The 21966-nt window shown below is 38.7% G+C and overlaps 1 protein-coding gene across 32 annotated transcripts in view; it reads right to left on the bottom strand.

Moving 5' to 3' along the window:
- RBFOX1 (RNA binding fox-1 homolog 1) overlaps window positions 1–21966 on the bottom strand; it is a 1139646-nt gene that overhangs the window by 327923 nt on the left and 789757 nt on the right. Inside the window, exon 1 of one of the 32 annotated variants that reach the window (XM_064390401.1) lies at window positions 12442–12474. The exons of the other annotated variants lie outside the window; for them this stretch is intronic. Within the exon in view, the coding sequence (XP_064246471.1) occupies window positions 12442–12459 (18 nt within the window). The 5' untranslated portion in view covers window positions 12460–12474. Of the gene's footprint in view, window positions 1–12441; window positions 12475–21966 lie in introns of those variants that run through there. 32 annotated transcript variants of the gene reach the window in all.

Raw genomic sequence — 21966 nt, 5'->3', positions numbered from 1 at the left:
CCCTCCCATGTGTCTTCCCCTCAATCCTTCCTAGCCAATTCCTGCAACACTAGTTGGCTGCAAGCAAACAAATAAGCAAACAGATGAAAGCTGAAAAAACAAGCATTAAATATTTAAACTTGGGAGTACTGCCCTTTTGGAGTTAGACCCCAGGTGCTTCAGTTGCAAGCCCTTTCCTTAGAAGATAAAGCATTTAACATAAGCTGACACTCAGACATCTCAGTCTCATACGCTGCCAGGGTTCCTCCTTGTCACCAAAAGAGATCAGATATTATTTTGCTAATTGGACTGAAAAATGCTCTTGGCATTCAGAGACTTCCCACACACTCACTACTGACTCCTTGGACCACATGGGTCCCTGAACTGGCTTTATGGAAGTTTGTCTGTGCTCTGCAATCTCATCATAAACTGGACTCCTCTCATTCAACACCAACGTGTCACTGTTAATAATTCTGTCTATTCACTTCCATTGCAGAAATTCCACAGAAGTAGTGAGGAACAGCACCCTGCACAGCTCTATGAGTAGAGCTAATGACACTTCTTCTTTCATTCCTGAAATGTTAATTAGCCCATAAGTCTGACACTTGGTAATGAAATATTTATTTTCCTGGAGTAGTACATGTAACTTAAGAATTACAAGTGGATCTAGATGTATTACTGCATATAAAAATCATTATTCTTAACCAGGTTGCAATCTACAAGGGAGAAACAATATATTATTACAAAGCACTTCCTAATTCCCATGGGTGAGTACCATCCATTTTTGGCACTTTGTATTTTGAATTTCGGACGAGCAGTCTCTGTTGCTTGCAAGAGTTCTTTAAAACATAAAAAAACCCATGCCACAAAGTTTACACACTTTAATTCCAACCTTAAATTACATTACATTTCATTTTGAGTTATCAAGGATATAACCAATTCAAAAATATTTTCCCCCTTTGTGACCTGAGTATCTCAGAGAGTAGTTTGGCATCCTGACAAAAAACCGGATATGAATACCAAAATAATGGAATCATCATGTTGGACTCAAAGCACTGGGGAGGACTCTGAGAAAGTGAATGGGAGAAATCACCCAGCAGAATCTCAAAATCTGAGATGAAAATGACTACAAAAAAGGTGGCACAATTGATTTGCTGACTAAGAAGGAGTGAAAGTGTGGAGCAAGGATCAGGATTTCCCTTGGTGGAAAAGATGCTCCTGCCTCACACCTAAACACAGCACCACATGGCTTCTGAGAGAACAAGAAACTCCATCACAGCCAGACCCAGTACACAGATTTGAGGATTTATCTGAAATTCTTCCTGAATAGAGATGAGGGAGATTTAAAGAAATCAACAATAAACTTCTCCAGCGTGATTTCCAAATGGGGTGTCCAGGAATCACCTCTCATGTCATGCAAGTATGTCATGCACCCAAAACATTCAGGTTCTCTAGGGCCACACACGTGGTTCCAAAGATCAGCAATTCACAATAAATCATCTGGGGTGAGAACAATTTGATAAGTGATACTGTGCTGTAATCAGGTGACACTGACAAATCATTCTCAGGCCTATCCTGCAGCTCCTTAGCTCTTCTTGGCTATTCAGCCCAGCATTTTTTTCCCAATATACAGTCATAATTCAGTGATAAGTAAACACCTGCAATTTCTACAGCTTCCCTAATGAAATCCCAATCATTTTTACTGGTTGAGACTATTCTGCCAGAAGTGCAGCTCTTCTGAAAAGCAATAGCATGGTGGCATTTACATGAAATAGTTCCAAATGAGCAGAACTATTAACATATATAAAATCTATATGAAAACAAGATTCCCATACAGCAAATCATATCCAAAACAACTCATCCCACAGACCTGTCTTGCAGTGGAAAATGGTGGGTCTGAATTGAACAAAGTCAGTGTAACAAGACTGAAAGGAGTGGTTAAAATAACACCAGCACATGTGAAGCTGTCTGTGCTCAGTTTTTCCATAAGGGAAGCTGCACTAAGACACTGAACCAGTTAAATAATGTGCATCTAACAAAAATAGAAATAAGATAGCTTGGTCATATTTAGCTTATTTGACTGTGATGACATCATTAAAGTTTTCCCTGATAAGGCATACCTCTAAAGTAAATTGGAGTCACTTCATTTAAAAGATAACTGAACCATATTACTTCAGTAATATCATAGGAAAAAAAAAATCTTCAGTGTGTAATACACTGCTGCAAAACATGAGTAAATATTAATTTCTCCATGTCCAACAGAATAAGACAGGAACAGGCTTGCTTTTCAGCAGGAAAGATTCCAATTGAACATGTGGCTCACTTGTGTGTGGTTTTTATAGCTAAGAGATAAATTTGACTTGTCTGTTTATAATTGCTTTTTATAAACCAATTTAAATTAAGAATTTGTTCACTGGCTGTGAACATCCATATATTAACTTAAAACAGGATTGTTATCTTTGCTTTCACCGTGTAGTTTTACATTAATAGCATATGATAACCTTCTGAAATAAGAGAGTAAATGTTTAACACACACATTAATAATGAATAGTAAGAAACAGAAGTGCATGAGGAACTTTTACAAGTACCAGTAGCACGTCACTGCATCACACCACAGGACTCCTCACACGTGAGCTGTAAAATGAGATGTTTTATGCCACCTCAGCTAGGCCTGTATGTATTATTAAATTACCTTCCTAGTCTTTACAAGACTTAATTCCACATTCCTCATTTGTCTCCAGCACCTTTTTCCTATAGCATTCGTAATTTTGTCTTCGTATTAGATCAGCTTTATTCCCTTGAGAGTATCCTCTTCTACTTGTCCTACTTCTCATAAGGAATTATCCAATATATAAATAAAAATTTGCATCCCATTATTATTACTATCCTGTTGCTGCCCATCGAGTCATCAAACATGTTGCCAGACATGCAGGGGGAAAAAAAAAACCCAAAAAAACTAAACAAAACACTCTGTCTCTTACCCATCCAATTCAAAGAATTGCAACCAAGTCCCACCAGAAAGGTAAAGCAGACCCTTTCCTACAGCAAGTTTTTAATTTATTTGGAGCCAAAATGACACCCCCAAAAAATAAAGGTTTTTAAGAATGTTCTCTGTTGGAACTAATTTACCTTATCTGAGAGGGTGGTGCCATCTATATCTACAACCAAAGCATAGCACAGTATAAACATTAACAGCATTGCAGAGTTACTCCAGATTCTGTGACAGCAAATAGGGTTTGAAACACATGAAGACAAAAAATAAGTTCACCCTGTGGGTTGCTTTAGAAGCTGAACCTTAGTGATGTCAAGAGGACACAATTTCTTCACATTTAACTGAAAAGGACAGTGGCTGTTCTGATCTTAAATATTCTCCTTTCATTTCAGCCCTTTGACCCCTCTCTTCTTCATTTTCCTCCCCTTTCAGTGACATTTATTGCTTTCTGCTTCTTCCTCTGCTGTTCCTGTTGTTGCTGCATTTCCAGACAAGACTGGAGTGTGAAGGTACAACTGGACAAACATTCTGGCCATTGAGAGTGCTCCTCACAAAACAAAGCTCCCTCAGTGTTCTCAACACTTCCACTGGATAAAGAACATGGGAAATACGTAAAAGAATTCCAGCTGGGCTTTGTATTTATAATTACGAGTTTCTCATAGCTGAGAATTGAATACCTGAAAGAAAATAGTGATACTATATTCCAATTACAACTTAATGGGGAAGAATGGGAGATATTGGGTTTGTTACTAGGTGGTGCAATTTATCTCAGATTCTTCCACAAATTCATAGCATTGACTTGGGATATTTTCTGAAAAACTCACAAGCTAAAAAAGTAGAATTGCTGAAAATACAGCTGAAACCTTTCTTCAGGTTAGATGTTTCAGTTATCTTATACATGTGTTGAGTAAAAAATAACTGATTAAAAAAAAAAGAATTATTTTTCTTACATCACACTTTTAAGGCAGTATTGTAAGCTCTATTCAGTATCCATACCAGAGTAAAAACTAGAGCTGCTAATTTTTAAATCAGCAATACAATCAACATTGCCACCTTAACATTAGCACTACAGTTACTCTTCAAACTGGTTGTATGAGAATCAATATCATAAACATTTCCATATTCCAATTTATATGCTTACCTGTGTTCACCCTTGGAGGGAATCAAATCATCTGCACAACATTTCACCCTAAAGAATGTTGACAATCTTTAAATTTGAGTTTTTCAATTAAGAAACCCCATACATTTGTTTTAAAAATCCTGATTAAAACTAACAAAAGCTCAGGTAAACTAGGCCTCTGAATAGAAGTTTAAATCTCAAATTAAAGTAATAATAAATATTTGGCTTGATGCAATCTAAAACAAGCTTTTGGCTTTGAAAAAGTCATTTTAATCAAATCTCATCTCACCTAACATAGTTTTGGTCTTCACTTCCTATTCCATAACAATGGATGCTCTGCAAAAGCTCCAAGTGGAATATGTAGAAACAACATTTCCCTTGGCTTTTGCTTTAATATTAGTTGAGAAGGCACAGATTGACTTCACTTAACTACAGCCACCAACCAGCTGCTTCACTGGAACTTCAATAGAAACAAAATTCTGAAAGCCCAAAGGACAGAGTTTTATTCATTGCTACAAATATTATTAATAAAAGGAAGATTACATTGTCATGATGATTACACCACTCAAAACATGAAATGTACAACATTTTACTCGGAGAATGACTGCAGTTGAGGCTTTTTTTTGCCGATTTTCTAGTTAATACTGCTGTGAATCAAAGTCTCAGTGAGGCAGACAGACTCTGCAAAGGACACACAGCAGTTCCCAAAGCAGAGAGCTCAGTTTTACCACGTGTGCTCATTGCATCCCACCTCACCACAGAGCTATTGAAAACCCTATATTTGTGACACACAGGCAGGAACCAACTGAAATACAAATATTCCAGTCTGAACACTCCTTTTCAACTTAGACTGTGCTTTCTAATCTACAACCACTGCTGGCTGGGCAATTTTCATTTTTGTAAAATGACAAGTGGCACTTCATTTTAGGTAAAGGTGAAGATGAAGTTCCCAACTTTATAAAATGCATCCCTCTCTAACACCAACTGGTGGATGCTGGTGTCTGACATTAGAGAGGAATGCTCACACACTGGAAAATAAATGGTTTTTGCATTTCAAGGTGACAAGTACAATGTCAGACACAATCAATCGATCACTGCATAATTATTATTGCAAATGATCCATATCCATGCTGCAAACCTTAAGGGGAATTTAATGAAGCAGGAAGCACATCAATAATAAGATCTACTTCAGTCTCTGTTAAATCTCACAATTCACAAATATGTTGTCACATTTTATCCTTCCTCGAATTCTTGTAATTATATTTGAGGAGAAGCTCACTGAAAAGTAAAATTCAAACATATATCACCTTTTTCACTATAAAAAGGAGTCCCTGTATATTATATATATATATATCACAAAAGATGAAATGTACAAAAGTCTACAAACACAACAATCTGTGAAGAAAATGTAGACTTAATCTGATGTATTTGCCTGACTTAAATCTGTGTTGTGCCCATAGAGGAACACACAGGGAGCACAGCGATAATGAGAAGGAGCTGAAGAGAAGAACTTCTGTGTCCTGACTGCAATCCTTCCATGGCACTCACTGCCTCACTGAAGAGTGGGATTTTAACTTGTGGTGATATCAAAAAGGGGCCTTGGTTTTTTGTCAGTTTCTGGTCTACCTGAACCAGAAATTAAATTGACAGAAATTATAATTGGGAATAAATTTTGTCATTTCTTCCAAGGCAAGTCTGCTGTGTCTGTGACAGTGATCAGGAAGTGATCTCCATGTTTTCCTGCTGTTTCATGAGCTTTCTCACTCCAGTTATTCCCTTTCCTCCTCCCTCTCTGTCTCACTGACATGCAAAGTAAGAGGGAATTTGGCTGCTAGCTGGGTCCAGCCCATGACACAACTGCCATCCTGATGGGGAAAAGTACATCTGGTGTATTAGAAACCTTTGTAAAAGCAGTCATTTCTGCAGCAATGTTGGACTTCAGCTTTCTGGCTGCAGTAAGAACAGGTGGATTTCCATACTAGGCTATGACAAGGATCCAAACACAGATTCATCTGTTTGGCAAGGAAGGAATAACAATCCAGGAGCAGAAGGGGAAAAGAAAGTCATATGGAAAGACATCAAAATATGTGAACAGCTACCCAGATTTTGATTAGTAAACATCCCCTTCTGTTGATTAAACTGTGAGACAGTCTAACTGGTTACAAAAGGTAAATCCAGCCTAGTGGCACTTGCACATCAGAGTGGAAAGATAAATAAATCTTGGCTTAGGGACTATGACAGCTTCTCAAGCAGGCACACTTCACTGGAATAAACATCCAAAAGGAACACATCGAGATATTAATCTCAAGACACAAACAAGGTTTCTCAACAGCCCAAAAAAATCTTCAGGACTTGTTCATTCCTCTGCCTCCACAGCTAAGGCTGTTCCAACAGCAGCTGAGGTTCTGCAGCTGCAGCAGCTCAAACCCACCAGTCCCAGAAGTGTGCTCAGCAAGGATTTCCACTAAGAGATAATAATCATGGGACAATAGGAGGACTCTAACCCGCTCACCCAGCCCCATTTCATGCAGCCTTTGTTCAATTCTTTCCTCACACACATCCCCGCACTGATAAAGACACCCACGCAGTTCATTCAAAGCTCTGATGGAAAGCAATGCTATTAAGGGGGACATGATGGAGATAAGGTTAATTGGACAAGTGTAACTCCCTGCTAAAGGAAGGGGGAGAGCAGATTTGGCAATTAAACTATACAGAACATGTAATGCACCTTCAGAAGAGAGCAGAGCAAGTCACTCATGCTGCCTTACACAAAATGCATGGACTCTGCTGCAAGAATTAGTAGTGATGATAAACATATTATTTAGGCTAAAACTCAGTTTGATCCTGTTTAAATTCAGTTTTGTTAAACACTTATGTGTGTTTGTCTCTAAAGGAATGTACATTGCTTTTCCAAACCAAAACTGGCTCGCTTGCCTGTCTGCAGTGCTGGACATAACAGAGCATCATCCTGATTTGTTCTCTTGCCATTCTTACCCCACACCAATAACAGAATGGTGTTCTACAAAATACCACAGCAGGGCAAGAAAACCCTTCTAGAACTGAACGTACCCGATGACCAAAAGTTATTGTCAAATATTCTGCCTGGAATTGTTTTTGTTTTCTGTTTCATTTATTCTTTCATACTAAAAATGGTGATTTTTCTGAATGTCATCATGCTTTGCATGCTAGTGTCTTTTTCAGCTTTGTCATCACAACATGAAGTATTACACGTATGATTTTCAGCCAACCTGTGTGTGTGTTACAATAGATACATAAAGCCAGCCTACTGAGAATTGTCTTAGATCCTACCATAACTAATTGTAATCCTATTTTCATTCAACACCTCTGTCAGTCCTTTTATTTTAGCCATCAAAACTGTAGGTTTATAAATTGTAATACTTCACTATTCAAGTTTATTGAGCCAGGTACCCTTGAAGATCCTTACTATTCACATCAGCATACTCTATTATGAAATCATTTGTATTTTTCTGTGTTAATAATAAAAGGTACACATTTATTCAACATCAGTGGTCAGGGAGTCAGATGCAGAGGATGAAGCTGCATGTTTTATTCAAGGTCTCAGTGGAAAGCAGAATGAGGATCACTGACTCTGAAGATATCTGCAGCTTTTCTGCTAATATATTTGATTTTTCTTAACTAATAGGATCTAAATACTTTGATAACTCAATAATTCTATGCAATAAAATCTATACTGCTGAAGTGTTCCTCTGACTGTTTTCAGCACAGTCATTTATTCTTTCAGCTTAGCTCATGCTGGATCTCACTGTCTGCAGCTCTTTAAGCACAGTCAGCAGTGCATTTTGTCTTAGTGCAGGGTGTTTTTGGAAATCCTCATCAAAGAGAACAATCCTCTGCTTAATGCACACAATTTCAATGCTACAAAATACACAGTAGGTAAAGTTATCCAAAAGAATATAAGTATTGTATTTGTTCCATACTGCAATTTAAAAAATTCTAAGGTTTTGTTTCTTTATTATTTTAGTCATCTTCACATCTGTTTAGGGTTCTCATTTCCTTTAGAAAAAAAGCCTTTACAAAGGTGTCCTGCAGCACTGAGTACACAAGGAGCACAAGTTAGGCTGGAAATGACACCCTTGTCTGAGCCAGGAGCAAGGCACACTCTGTGCTGCACACATTTGGTGCATAAAAACAGGCAGACTTTGGTCAGCTGAATAAAATACCATCTGCTTTTGAATATGGGAGCTGACACACAATCATATATGTGTATTAGGATGCCTCTAAATGGGAGAAGCACCAGAAATACAGCCGTAAAGGAATTTAAACTTCTAAATATCCAGATAAATTTGTGCTAGAGTCTGTTACTTCCTTTTCTTCCAGACTTCTTCCCAGATGTTCATTTAAGGAACATTTTGCTAATTCAGACAAATACAATTTTCTGTATTGGACCCAAAAGCTTTATTCTACAGAGTTGTCAAAACAGTGTCCTATTGCCAGAAGAAATTATCTTGTTGCTATTGCATACACATTTTTTTTCAATCTGTTTCTCTGTATCTGCCTACTCTAGTTTTGGGAAAAATACCAAATTTCATTTGCTGACATGCTTTCTGCCTTGTTTGATCAAATATCATTCTGAAGCTGCTACTGAAAAAAATCTCTGCTAAATATACACAAAATTTCTGACAACTCATTCCCTATTATTAAGAAGAACAGCAGACTGACAGGAATGAAGCACTATTCTGACTAAGCAGACATTAATTAGATGTTTATAAAATTTATAAAACTGTATTATGGTACATTAAGGTAATTTTAGTCCAGCATTGGAGCATACAACAAAATGTGGAAAGCTAACAATTTTTCTTTTAAAAATGTATTTACCAATTATTTTGTCTCAGTTTTTTCTATGACATTTAATTGCATTTGATTTTTTTTCATGACATGCAGTAACTTTAAATGCTCAACTTCTAACTCAGAATATGAAAACTGAACATGAGGTTAGTGAGAACTGAACAACCAGATGGAAAACAGCCAACCATGGAACTGTTTGCAGCTGCTTGTGCTGTCATGAGGACAACCTGGGCTTATTTTGCAAAGTATGAAAAAGAGGAGGAGGAATAGTGTACAGAAAGAGGGGGTTTGGAAGGCTGGGGACTCTGAAAGATTGGGAGCAGCCTCAGCTTTCAGCCACCAAAAGTTACACGCTAAGCACGAGTCAGCAACTCCAGAACCCTCTAACTGCAAAAACCCAACACAAATATTTGCTACATTCTGAGCAAATCCCATCACCTTTGGAGAGGTGAGTTACACAGGAAATGGGAATGATCATCTGCAGTGGTCCAGAACAGCCTGAGTCACTGCAACAATCTCATTTTGGGGAGAAAGGAGTATTAAAGTGCACCAGCAGCAGATGTAAAAGGGTCTGTACCCCTCTGAGAGAATATATTCCCCTTTGGATTTGCTACTTCCCAAATCAGTAATGCCTGAAAGCCTTCAAAGTTTCTTGGTCAGTGTGAACTCTGACATTGCTGAGCTCTGATTCCTACAGCACACTCTGATTCCTGTGCATAAAGTACCAGACCAAAAAAAGATCTCCTTTGTCCAGGGAAGGAGGAAAATATAAATACAAACATCATTTAATTGCTTAGGCTGTCAACAAATATGGATTTCCTGTGACAGGGCTAACAATACTCAAATCTTTCTCTACTTTTTGAAATGTTGAAATATTTAAAAAACAACACCTAATCAAGACTGTTCTAGTCAACAGACTGAATTAGTGTCTGTGCTCTGCATTCCTGCACAATGCCTTAAGTTAGCTGAACATGTTCAGCTTTCAATAAAAGGAACTTGATACCACGGTCATCAGTAGAATTTAAAAAAAAGACATCAAACTGTTCCAGGATAATGTAAGTAAGACATTAGAGAATGGGAAGAAATCAAAATTTTCTTTTACTTTGTAAATATCCAAAATGTTTCTACATTACAAATGAAACAACGGGTAAGCACTGCCACATAATGGGTGAATAGTCTGAAAAAATCTCAGACAATGTAATAAGTTAATTTTAAGCCCTTTAAAAAGGGAGGATTACATTTTCACACAAGTTGGCTACTTTAAATTTTAATAATATTGCTGAGAAGCTTTTTATAATTACATAAAAAATTGATGTGATGTCAGGAGAAAGCACTCCAAGTGCTGCTGTGAGTTTATACCTTGCACCTACATCTACTGAAAGTCTCTTGTTTACCTACTGCATCTTTTCCATATCTTAGGTACCTATGCATGGCCACGTAATGTCTAGAGTTTAAAAGCCATAACATTTCAGGAAAAAAATAATCTATTAATACAAATCCTCTATTTCCATAAAACCCCACAAAGTTATAACGTTCTGCTACAATTAAAAAAATGTTTATTCTCTGCTTCTTCCTACTAACCTTCAGATTTTATACAAATAATTTAGACTAGAGAAGTTCAGTTGCAAATGGGAAGAAATACTCAATACCCAGGTGTAGCAGTGCCAAAAAAGAGAGGGACTGTTTAAAGAATTCTGCAAATCAGAAAACCAGAGCAAAACATGCATCATATAATGTAAGTAAAGAGGACTAAGTAAAAATAGAATGAACACACTTTTAAATGTGAAATATTAATTACTAAAACCTTTATATTAATTACTAGGAGCTTTGAAAACCAGGAACTGGAACCATCAGAAACTGCCTGTTACTATGGCTGTTTTGATTAAAACATTTATATACATCTCTAAAAAGAATAACTGCAAAAGTTCATCAAAAATAAAAACTACAGCACACTAAAAGTGATAGAAATCTGCATAGTTACCTGCAAGAAAATCTATTTCACTGAATTTTCAAATTAACAATGGTTCCTAGGCTTGGAGAGGGAGAAGATCCCTGGCTTTTAAACCTTTTGAGCTGTGCCACAGAGAAACAGAATAATACACAATAATGCATGTCCTTTCACCTCAGTGTACATATTAGAAAGAAGGGCTTATCCTCACATCTTTACTGTGCATCTCCTTTGGATGATGGCAACTCTAACAGCACAGTACAAACTGAGTGAAAGACACACTGCTGCAACTGAGGGATCTGATTTATAAATCTAAAAGGAGAATGAAACTAATCCTTGCACCAGCAGCTTCAACACAGAATGGTGGTAAGGGTTAAAAACCAGCAGCAGTCAGGGCTGCTGGTAAATGCACAGACACACGGGTGAAAATTCAAGGGACTTGTACTACAGAACCCAGAAAAAAAGGAAAAGACAAAATCATAAGGCTCGGTGATTGGTGAGCTCCTGAAACGATAGCACAGGTCAAAGTACTGAAAAAACAAACTTAGAAGTCTACATGCAGTGCCTTTTGCACGGGTGACAGAAGTTCCTAAGATATAGTGGAGGCTCAACAGAAATGAGAAGAAAGCATAAAGGGAGATTTACAGCTGAACCACGAGCAATTTAAAAAGAGAAGGAGTGATTACTGATAATATCCTGAGAATTCAGTGTTGATCCTCTGCAGCCTGTTTTGCAGGGGTGGCCCAGATTAGCTGCACGCCTGTCTATTTTTACATACATTTAAATTAAATAAATAAATAGATTGTCAAATGAGATTAGTTTAAAATATTTTTCCCAGAAGATGTACAGGCTTTGAAGAGGAACACAGAAAAGCTTTTAAGTATGCAGATTTGTTCACTGATTTCTTTGTGGGTTTGTTTTGCTAAGAAATAAAACATTCTGTATCAAAACCTGGATGAATACACAGGTTAATAGCTTTACTAATTAAAACATACATGCCACAACACAAAATTATTTTTAAGGTGAGCAGATTTTGCTGCAAGGAATCAGAACAATGCTGAATATAAAATCACAGAAATAGGAACACAGTATCTATTTCTTTATCTGCAGTTGTCAATTGCCAGAAACTTCAAAAGCCAAGACAGACTGTGACAATTAGTATAAAAGCAACTGGGTTAAGTAACACACATTAGAAGTTTTAATCACATTAAGATTGTTTCATTTCTTACAAAGAAAGCAAATTCTGAGCAGCCACAAGTGATGCAGCATTCGCTTTGTAACTGAACCCCACAGTGAATCTTACACAATTGCAATACGTTCTAAGGCATTGAAAAGAAAGCAGTGCACCCTGCCACATCCTGCAAATCACGAAAATAAATTCCAGCTTCACGTAAATGACCCGGTTTGTTTAAACTCTGCCTGGAAATGCAAGCACAGGTACTGCACCCCAGCCACGCTCCCCTGCAGCACACACACCTTCCATAGCACAAAACATGCTGCAACTACAGGCTAAAATCCACACTCCCAAAGTCCATTTATTAACAAAAGATTGACATGGAGAGAGACACTACCTACCCACAAATACATCATCATCTTGAAAGAAATCAAGGGCTCTGTCAGCAAACAGAAGTCTCCTTACTTCACCAAGTATGTCTGGAAGGAAAACTGAAAACAGTGGGTAGAAAATCTTGCCTTTTTTCTGTCAAGTCCTCACAGTTCTCTTCTTATACAAGGTATTTTTTTTAGTTTGTTTATGAGAACAGCATTCGTTCAGTGGCTCTTTCTGCGTGTGAAGTGACTTGCTTCAGGCTGTCTTTTTTCTTCCCTTTTTCTCCCTAACTCAGTCTGTCCTTTCTTTACTGTCAAGCTTGCTTAGGTAACAGTTCTTGGTGTATCTATTTAATGAGCAGGTCCGTGCACTAAAGGCAGCCAACTACACTGAAGGGGGGGGTGTGGAGAGGGGAAAAAAAAAAAAAGTAATAATAAATAAATAAATGGGAATATACCACTTCCTGATTATTATTATGGGATCTACAGACGCCCCCTCTGTAGGAATTTTATAGGAGGATTTCTAAGACGTCTTGAGGGAGGGGGAAATCCTCAGAGTGACTCTGGTGGCTCTCGAGCCATTACCTCTCCCTGCTGAAGGACCCAGTTCACAAATCCCGCATTTGAGAAATTTTTAAACTCAAAGCAAAGCTCCTACAGAAAAGAAAGGAACATGTACTGCACCCTGCTTCTCCTTTATCTCTTTAAATGTACTCCAGATAAAAGCTGCATCCAGTCAGGTCAAGGCCTTTCCCAATCTTATTACGCTCACACAGGAGTGTTCAACACACTTTTCTACAGCCATCTACTGTCTCCACAGTGTTATTGCTGCTCTTCCTGCTGCCAGCACCAGAAACAGGCAACACAAACAGTAAATCAGACCACAGCACAAGTGTTTGGGCTGATTTGATTTATTTTTGGTAGGATTTTTTTTTCTTACTGTAACAGATACTTCAAAATCAAAGTTATGATTGTGATTTGCATATTTTATAAAGGTTAATAAAGAGAACTGCATCTTTTGCTCTTTTTTTAAAGTTGAATGTATATTATGTAAATGAGTGAGCATGCAAGGGACTCGAGGTTTTTTGATTGACACTTGGACTTTTATCCTTTGCTACAAGAAAATACTTTTAACTCATTTAACCCATCTCATTAAAACACACAATACACTTAGTAAATTAATTAGCATCATCCTCAGGTGAGAAACAATTTTGAAATGTAAAGGAGACAAATCTTAGTTACTTTGGTTTGAAAATCATGCCTGGCCTTGTGAACTGGTGCCTGCCACGCCCTGACCATGGCACATTTCAGGTACTGATGTGGAGAGCTATTCACACAGTCTCTCTACCAAGTGCATCAACTCCATATCATAAATCAATAATTACTAAAGAGATGAGGTATAAAAATGGTGACGGGAACGAGATTAAACAGAAATTTTGCATTTTTTAATGTTTGATTATTTATTTGTTATCTTTGGTCACAAACTTCTCACTTCTTAAAAAGAAAAAAAAAAAAAAAAATTCTTTTTACCTAAAGACTCCAATCCATTTACATATTCAGCCTGACCATACAAGGTAAAACATCACCTAAATAATTAAAATACATTAACTAAATTGCACCAGGGCAGGTGGCAAATGGAGAGGCACCTGCTGAAAGAGCCCATAAAGAGGAGATACAGCAGCAAAGCAAGACTTGGGGGGAGCAAACTAAAAACCACAGCACTAAACCAATTGGAATCTGCCACCAGGGTGAAGTCCAAGTAAAAATAACTGCAGTAGCTCTGACAGTTCAGAGCTGATTAAACAGCAAAATGAAGCAATCAATTCATGTGGCACATCACACTAAGATTTCAATAGAGAAGGTTATAGAGATAAACAAAAACATATACACACAGAGCTATTTATGCTTCATCTGTAAAACACTACAGCCAGCTAAAATGTTGTTGCCTCTTTTAGTGGAGGCAAAAGGCAAAGATTTAACACAGCAATTTCTAGAGTGATAATTTTTGCTGTAATGTGCAACAACAATAACATTTATATAAGTTCAGTGCAGTTTCATGATATAAAACAACTTCCTTCACCTGGGCAGATTACAAGAGGAGGGGAAAACCCTTTTGTTTGCAGTTTTGAGTTGTTTAAATGATCTGTCAGTTTAGCCACCAACACTGAGCTCTCTACCAGGCCTAACCCTGTCACCTTTAAGCTGAACACCTTCACTCCTTTAGTCTCCTGCACAGAGCACTGTGTTCTGTAGTCAGTTACACTGTAATAAACCTGAAATATCATGTTAGAATGAATTACATTATACTGGTTAGGCTGAAAATACATTTTCTGATAATGTATCTGAACATCTGCCAGCCAGCAGTTCTTTCTATCTGTGCACCTCAACTGAACACAGGAGGTTTTAGAATTTTCAAAGACTAGTTAAAGATTTTATTAATGTGATAAAAGACTGTGCACAGGTATTGCCTATAAATCACTTCTGTATCAAAATTTCCCTGTTTTGGAGCATAGGAGAGGCAGCATATGAAACTTCAGGGAATGATGTCCCAAGGCTTTCAACTACTCTCTCTGTATTCTAAATTCTCTTCATTATTAAATTGGTTACTCAGCCAGTTCTTCACATCTTATTCCTCCAAACAAGAGGAACAAACTGTAATGCTGCTGTACAATACCATTCATTTGAAGTGTTTTATTTTTCATACAGATATTATTCAATACTTTGTTAGATCAGCTGTAGTTCCTGTGCAGGTAGAAAAACGCGGATAAAAAATTACTAAAACCAGGTATATTACTCTGGTTTTTGCACCTATGGCTGAAGTTGAAGCTGAACCCTGTTTGCTAAGGTCACTTCTTACATGTTCTGGATTTGCAAACAATGTGAAAAAAGTAAATTGAAGGCACTGACCACAATCATTTTAACAAAGGCTGGTCTAAGAGAGCTGACATTGGGTTCAGGTCAAAGGCTATTGAAATCAATGAGAACCATGGTGTTCTTTTAAAAAACAGGCAGTCAGAAGCTCTGTTACCAATCTGGGTGTTTGCTGTGTGCTGCTGTAATGGCCCAGCTCCTCTGAGGCTCCCACAGATGCTCACATGGGGATCTCAGGTTCTGACAGCTTCAGCACCAGCACTGCTGTGTGAGCTTGTACCACAGCCTGAACTTTTATAATCAATCAGAATATCATTTATTTTCCATATAGAATCAGGAGGGAGTGGTGAGATATTAAGGGTAGATAAAAATACTTGGTAATAGTAACAAGGAAACAATAACATTTGTACTCATAATTAATCAAGATTAGTTATATATGTGATCAGCACATTCTTATTGGCACCTCAACAGTTCCCATTTCTAAAAAATCAAGCTCTAGATTCTAGGAGTTCCATTACCTTATTAAAGGACCATAATTCATAGACATATCTTGGCATATTTATTAATGACACAGAAGATTGGAAATAGCCCTGATATTGCTGCTTACTGCATTGGAAGATAAGAAAATGCAGACTAAGTTCCTCCTTTTGCAAGGGGTGTAAGACTCCTAGGAACTGCAGGAACATTAAAACAAGCTCAGTGCTAGATGGTATAACCTGTTTTTCTAGGTGCTAAGGGTATCAAAATCATAGATTTGACTAATGGACTGCAAAGACAAAACTTACTGACTTTAATGAGTATGTTTTCAACTAACATCTCTGTCCTTCCAAATTTAAACCAGAGGGATTTAACAATTCTTAAAAACCAAAAAGCCTAATAAAGGAGGGAGGGAATATGATGGGAATGATTACACTGCCATTACTGGTAATAAACTGGTTTCTTTTAGTCAACTTCCCCAAGAAAATATACAAATTATGCACATGATACATGAGCTGCAACAACGCCAAAATCTCACATAATTTACACAGAATATAAAAAAAAAATTGAAGTATTTAGAAGGCTAGAAATATTTGTGTTTGTGCTTAATTTCCACACCTTAACAGCTTCATCTATCACGGCTGTATATGAAATGAAAAACTGCAAATTGTTAGGCGGTATGGAAACAAAACAAGTCCTTAATCTGCTCTTGTGTCTCTGCAGTTTTAAGGGGGTGGGTTTTGCTGTATTTTTTCTGGCTTCTGCTTTTCGGGTTTCAGCATAAATACAGAAGAGCAACTGAAGTGCAACTTTATGTACAGCTCTGTTGGTTTATAAACTGTGTTTTCACCAAAGAGTTTTTGGTTGCCTTTTTTTTTTTTTTCAATTTTCAATTAACTTCTATTGCTTTAGCCCTTCTGTCACTTTTGATGCAAGAAATTGGTTTCTGTGCTCATTTGCTCTACAACAAGGTCAGAATACTGTCCCAGGAAAGCCTGAGTAGCAATCAGCCAACAACTTGGTCATTAAAGCTCAGCAGAATTTCAAACCCCAGTCAGGATTGCTGGCTGAGATCAATTGTGCTCAGTGCACAGGCCAAGGGGACAAGCAGGATGGAGGCAGATGGGAGCTTCCCCCGTCCCACATCCCATGGCACATGCACACAAATGATCATTTTCCACAGAACCAGCAGCATGAAACTTGGCTTTCCTTTTTCTTAGCACAGCAAGGTGATGGGAAGAAAACCATGAAGGGTCTGTCCCTTTGTCTGGTACCAACACTTCACTTGTGATGTGTCTGCAACAAAGCCTGTGGCTTTTTACTCCCAGCCCTCAAACATCCTGTCCTGACAGGACTCAGGGTAGCTAAGTGATTATAATTAAGCCAAGTTATTAGTGATCATTGTTCAGTTGGTAACAGCTCAGTCAATCCACACCCATAATTTCAGTGGCAGGTGCTCTACTGCTGCTGCTTCTTCACTCTCTTTGGTGAGAACAGACTCAGCCAACAGTTCTGACAAAGAGAGCCCTGGCAGCCACAGGAAACCTCACATAATCTCTCCTGGTTTTTGGATGTCAGCTGGACTCCAGTTTCAGTCTGATCAGTGTTACTGTGGGTTGATGATGGATTTGAATTTACTTAAATAAGGTCTGTGAAGGAAACGTTTAACACAAGGACAGTGGGATCAGAACTTACCTGCTGCAGGAAAAGAGTTTTAACTAAAATTCCTGAAATATTGGTACAGCTCTCCAGTTTTCTTCTGGACAGTGCCCAAGTGTGTGTGAAAATCCTGATTTTAGATACTCTGCTTATACAGCTCACAAAAAGAAACAAATCTGTTTCAGCATGTAATCATTCACACTTAAAGCAAGCTGGATATCAAATATTGAATACTGGTAACAAGTGGCTCTCAATTCATCTGTTCCTTGAGAACTTACATTGGTTGAATAAAATTGAATGAATTAAGTATCTCAAGACACTCTGGAACAGAAAAAGAAACTAATGTCATCAGTAAAATTACCTCCAGGCAAATGTTTGCTTAGCTTTAGTCAACATCTTCTTTCCAGTGCCCATAAAGTCTTTGCTTCAAGAGAACACAAAGAGGACTCACAATCTTATAATGCATTTTTAAAACCTGGCAAAGGGTATTTCTGTCTTCACAGTAGGACACATAATTATATTCTCCTTAGAACAGACTAATCTGAAACCAACTATTGCTAACTATTATCTAGTAATTGAAACACAGAAAAAAAAAAAAAATCTCTTTTCAAGATATTACACTCAAATTTGCTTTGGGCAAAGATGTGCTCCCTAGTAGTGGAGGCAGCTAATCCCATTCCTCAGGTAACATCAGCCCCAGGCTGCTGCTGGCAGAACCATCAATCAGCTCACATCAGCTGATGCAGGGACCTGATGGGCTGGGAGAGGGATGGCACTCAGATAAATAAATAAAACTTGCCACACTTGCATAATAAATCAACACAAAGTTGTCTCTAGGAGTTCTTTAAGTAATTGCAACTACTAAAAGGCAAGATTTTGTTTTAAAAACGGGAGTAGGGGTTAATATTTGGTAATCATCACTAATATGATAAAAGGCTCCTATTACCAATGACTTAAGGACTTCTTCCCTGTAATTTTCAGTTTATGAGTATATAAATTGCTTTGTTATTTAGTGCAGGCTCCTTAAATCCTGAAGTCTTTATGCACTGGATGATAACAAATGGATCAGTTTTACCACTTCTAATAGTTCAGTAAATCATGGAACAGCCTACCTTTCAGCAGAGCCATCATACAGAGCTTATCACAGCAAACCTATCAGCTGCTATTTCTGACTATATATCTGACAAAACTAATTCATGCTCTGTCTTCTCATCTCACTTGTTTTTTAACAAGGTGAGAACAGCCTCCTAACTGGGGCTGGGTTATATCAGTGTTTTGATTTGGTGAGGGACAGGCACATCCACAGTCTGTGCTGAGCACACTTCTCCTGCTCCCAGAGCTGATGGCAGCACCACTGCATGGCAGCCCTGGCATGAAAAAGGTGAAAAATCTGCTCCTCTGCCACCTGAACTCCTGGGAACAGGACCAGAACCAAGGAGGCTGGCCAGCACCTCCAGTTCTGCTCACAGTATCAGAAAGGCCTCTGCAGCAGTGTCCTGGTGGAGGTGTTGCCCATGGACAAGTGACAAAGGAGGAGACACAGGGGCAGGGTTTTAGGGAGGCACTGCAGTGGCAAGGAATGGAAAGCTACCAAACAAATCCTGGCTATTCAGAAGGAAAAGAGAGAAAAGGAGTTACATAAGAGGATTGAGATATCTACAGAACCAGACAAAAAGCTGATGCTACAGGTGCTAATCACTCCCAGTATATTAGCAGTGCACAAGGACAGCCCCGAGTTAACTCCATTAACAAAACTGCTGAGTTTGGCGTTTTCGAGACAATCCGTGTCTCACTATTGCTGTCTCATTAAAGCTGGGTTTTTTTACACCACATCACAAATTCAGAGTGTAAAACCCACACAACTGCTGAGGTACTTCTTGCACAAGTAGTGGCTGTGTTTAACAATCAGGGAACTCACACTTGACACACTGAATTCCCCAGTCGGGCACACAAAGTGATGGTCTGGCAGTGGCATCAGCCTGGAAACAATTCCGTCTTCAGAATCTCTACTCCTCATTCTCAAGGAAACCAGAGACTGTTTGAGGAGCTCTAATGGCACCATCACATAGAGAAAAGGAAGCCATGAGGCTGCTCTTTAATAAATCAATGCCTCTTTGGCTGCCTTCCAGACCACAAAAACACTTTGGGCATCTATGCCTCCCTTTCATTTTGTGACTTGTAGGACCCTCTCCATCATCTTGATGTCTGCAGATTTTCTCCATTGCCCTTTTTCTTTTTTTTGGCTCCTACTATGAGACTCACAGAACAGCACTCACAGTGCCTTTAATAGGTCTCAGACTATGTTTTTCCAGAAACACTTGACATTTTCTGAAATCTGTTATTTGTGTATTAAAGACAAATAAGTAGTGAGACAATAATGAAGGCTGCATCAGTGCTTTCCCAAAGTATGCAACGTGCTGTATGCACATGCATGGCAAATGGTTCTGATTTTCAGAAGTGGCCTCAAATTATTTTGAAATCACTTCAGAAATACTGGGAAATTTCTGTCCATCAGTTCAAACCCTGAGAGAGAAGCCAGAGCATGCCAGGAGACAAAATGAGATGAACAGTGCTTTCTGGCAGTCTGGCAGAGGGAATGTCTTCCTGGCATCTTGGAGCACCACACATCTGAGAATGGGTGTGAATGCAGCTATGCATGGCCTGCTCTGGGTCACTCTGGAAGCTTCAAAGTACCAGGACTCATTTCTAGGATTTCTCTAAACAGGAAATGGTTTTGAAGAACAGGTGTTTCTAGAAGAAAGCTAAATGCAACACAATTCTAAAGGAGTTCTTGTAGTTGAGCAGCTGGTAAATGCACACAGCGCTGCTCCAAGGAACTCAGGGACAGAAGATTGTGATAGCACCTGATAACCAGCTCACTATACCACTTCCAATGTTCCCATTGTAGGATTTATTTTTTTTCCCTGGTATTAAAAAAAAAAAAAAAAAAAAAAAAAAAAAAAAAAAAAAGGTGTATCCAGCTTCTTGCAAAAGGTCAGATTCAGAATACTTTTCCCTGCATGTTTCAAGCATTACAAATCATGTCAGTGTTCTGCTTCTAGACCCACTTGCACAGCCACCACCAGGCCAGAAAACCAGGCAATCATCAAGCCAACCTGTGAGTACTTCACATTCCCCCACTGCCTTCCAGTTCTATCAGAAATTCCTTCAGAAAACCAAAGCTGGAGTCCCTGAATATTCATTCTCACAATTAAGTTCACTCATACACTTCTTCTGCCTGAAATCAAAATACATCTTCTTCCCTTCCAGGAGCTGCCTATCCTTTCCGTTATTAAATTGATTGTACATTAGAGATGCTGTGTTTACCTCAGACACTCTCCATTAGGAGGGATCCAGCTTGTACACTAAATATTTAATTGGTGTTCTGAGATGCTCTGAATCTATGTATTTTCTATTTTCCTAGGGGGTTCATGGTTCACATCAGTTGGATGCTCCTTTCCCAGCAACAAAATGCAAAGTTAACTATTTCCAACAGCAAATGCACAGGTACTGACACTGAAAAAACCCAAAACAAATTACATCCTATTCTAAAAACAGTGACATTCTGGAAATAGAACCTCAAACCAAAATGTAGATTCTTCTGCTAGTACAGACTGATAATACTTTATGCATGTGTGAAAGCTGAGATTTTTTTCTTTTCCCCCCTCAGGAGGGAAATTCTCCAGTAGCATCACAAGGAGTGGTTGTTCCTCCCTTTCATCAGAGACAACTCACCAACACCATACCAAGATCCTGATGCAGCCCAGGGTTAGTGCTCAGCTCTGAAGCACTGCCCACTACAGAAGTTTGGTGGAACTTGGATTGAGCCTAAAATAGCATCAGCAAGGGGCAGACCACACACCTGCTGCTCTTGTTTTCAGAAAAGCTCACACCTGAGGAGCAGGAGCAGCTCCTGTGGGCACAGAGCTGGTGACAGTCTGGATTATCCCTTCTCTCTGGGACTGCATCAGGCTCAGCTGGGCTCCCCCACTGGGGAAATTGCAAAATGCTGATGAAAGGCATCACAGCACTTACTGCTTTTCACTGAGCAAGACCTTGCTAAACCACAGCACCTCGGCAAAGTGAGCTTTGCAAGTTAACAATATTAAAGCATTTTAAAAGATGCTTTATTTTTTTTAACATGAAATGTCATGTGCCAATATGACAAACAAGCAAATCCCATTCAGAACTGGGTCCCCTTCCTAAGAACACGTTACATTCAGAGCAAAGGGCTAACAAGCAGGGCTTGTTTTCCATCCTGGCCTGCACTTCAAAGGAGGGAATTCTCCACGAGCAGGGCTCCTTAATGCAGTTCTTTACAGGCAGGGAGACTCCGGGCTGCAGGATCAGGTTGCACAAAGCCATCTGGCCTCTCAGAGGTGATGTTTGGTGCTCTCCTCTGAGCCCTGAATGAGGATGCTCTCTGTACACTGAGTGAGTCTCCACGTTCACTCACTGGATTAAATCTGGATTAAACCCTTCTGTGGCTGTGGAAATGCAAACACTGATGAGGTCAGGGAGCACCAACACCTAATTAAACATACA

This window comes from Passer domesticus, chromosome 15 (genome assembly GCF_036417665.1).
Source record: "Passer domesticus isolate bPasDom1 chromosome 15, bPasDom1.hap1, whole genome shotgun sequence".
In the NCBI taxonomy this organism is placed as follows: domain Eukaryota; kingdom Metazoa; phylum Chordata; class Aves; order Passeriformes; family Passeridae; genus Passer; species Passer domesticus.
The sequence above is the reverse complement of the archived record's forward strand: the minus strand, read 5'-3'. Positions and strand labels throughout refer to the sequence as shown.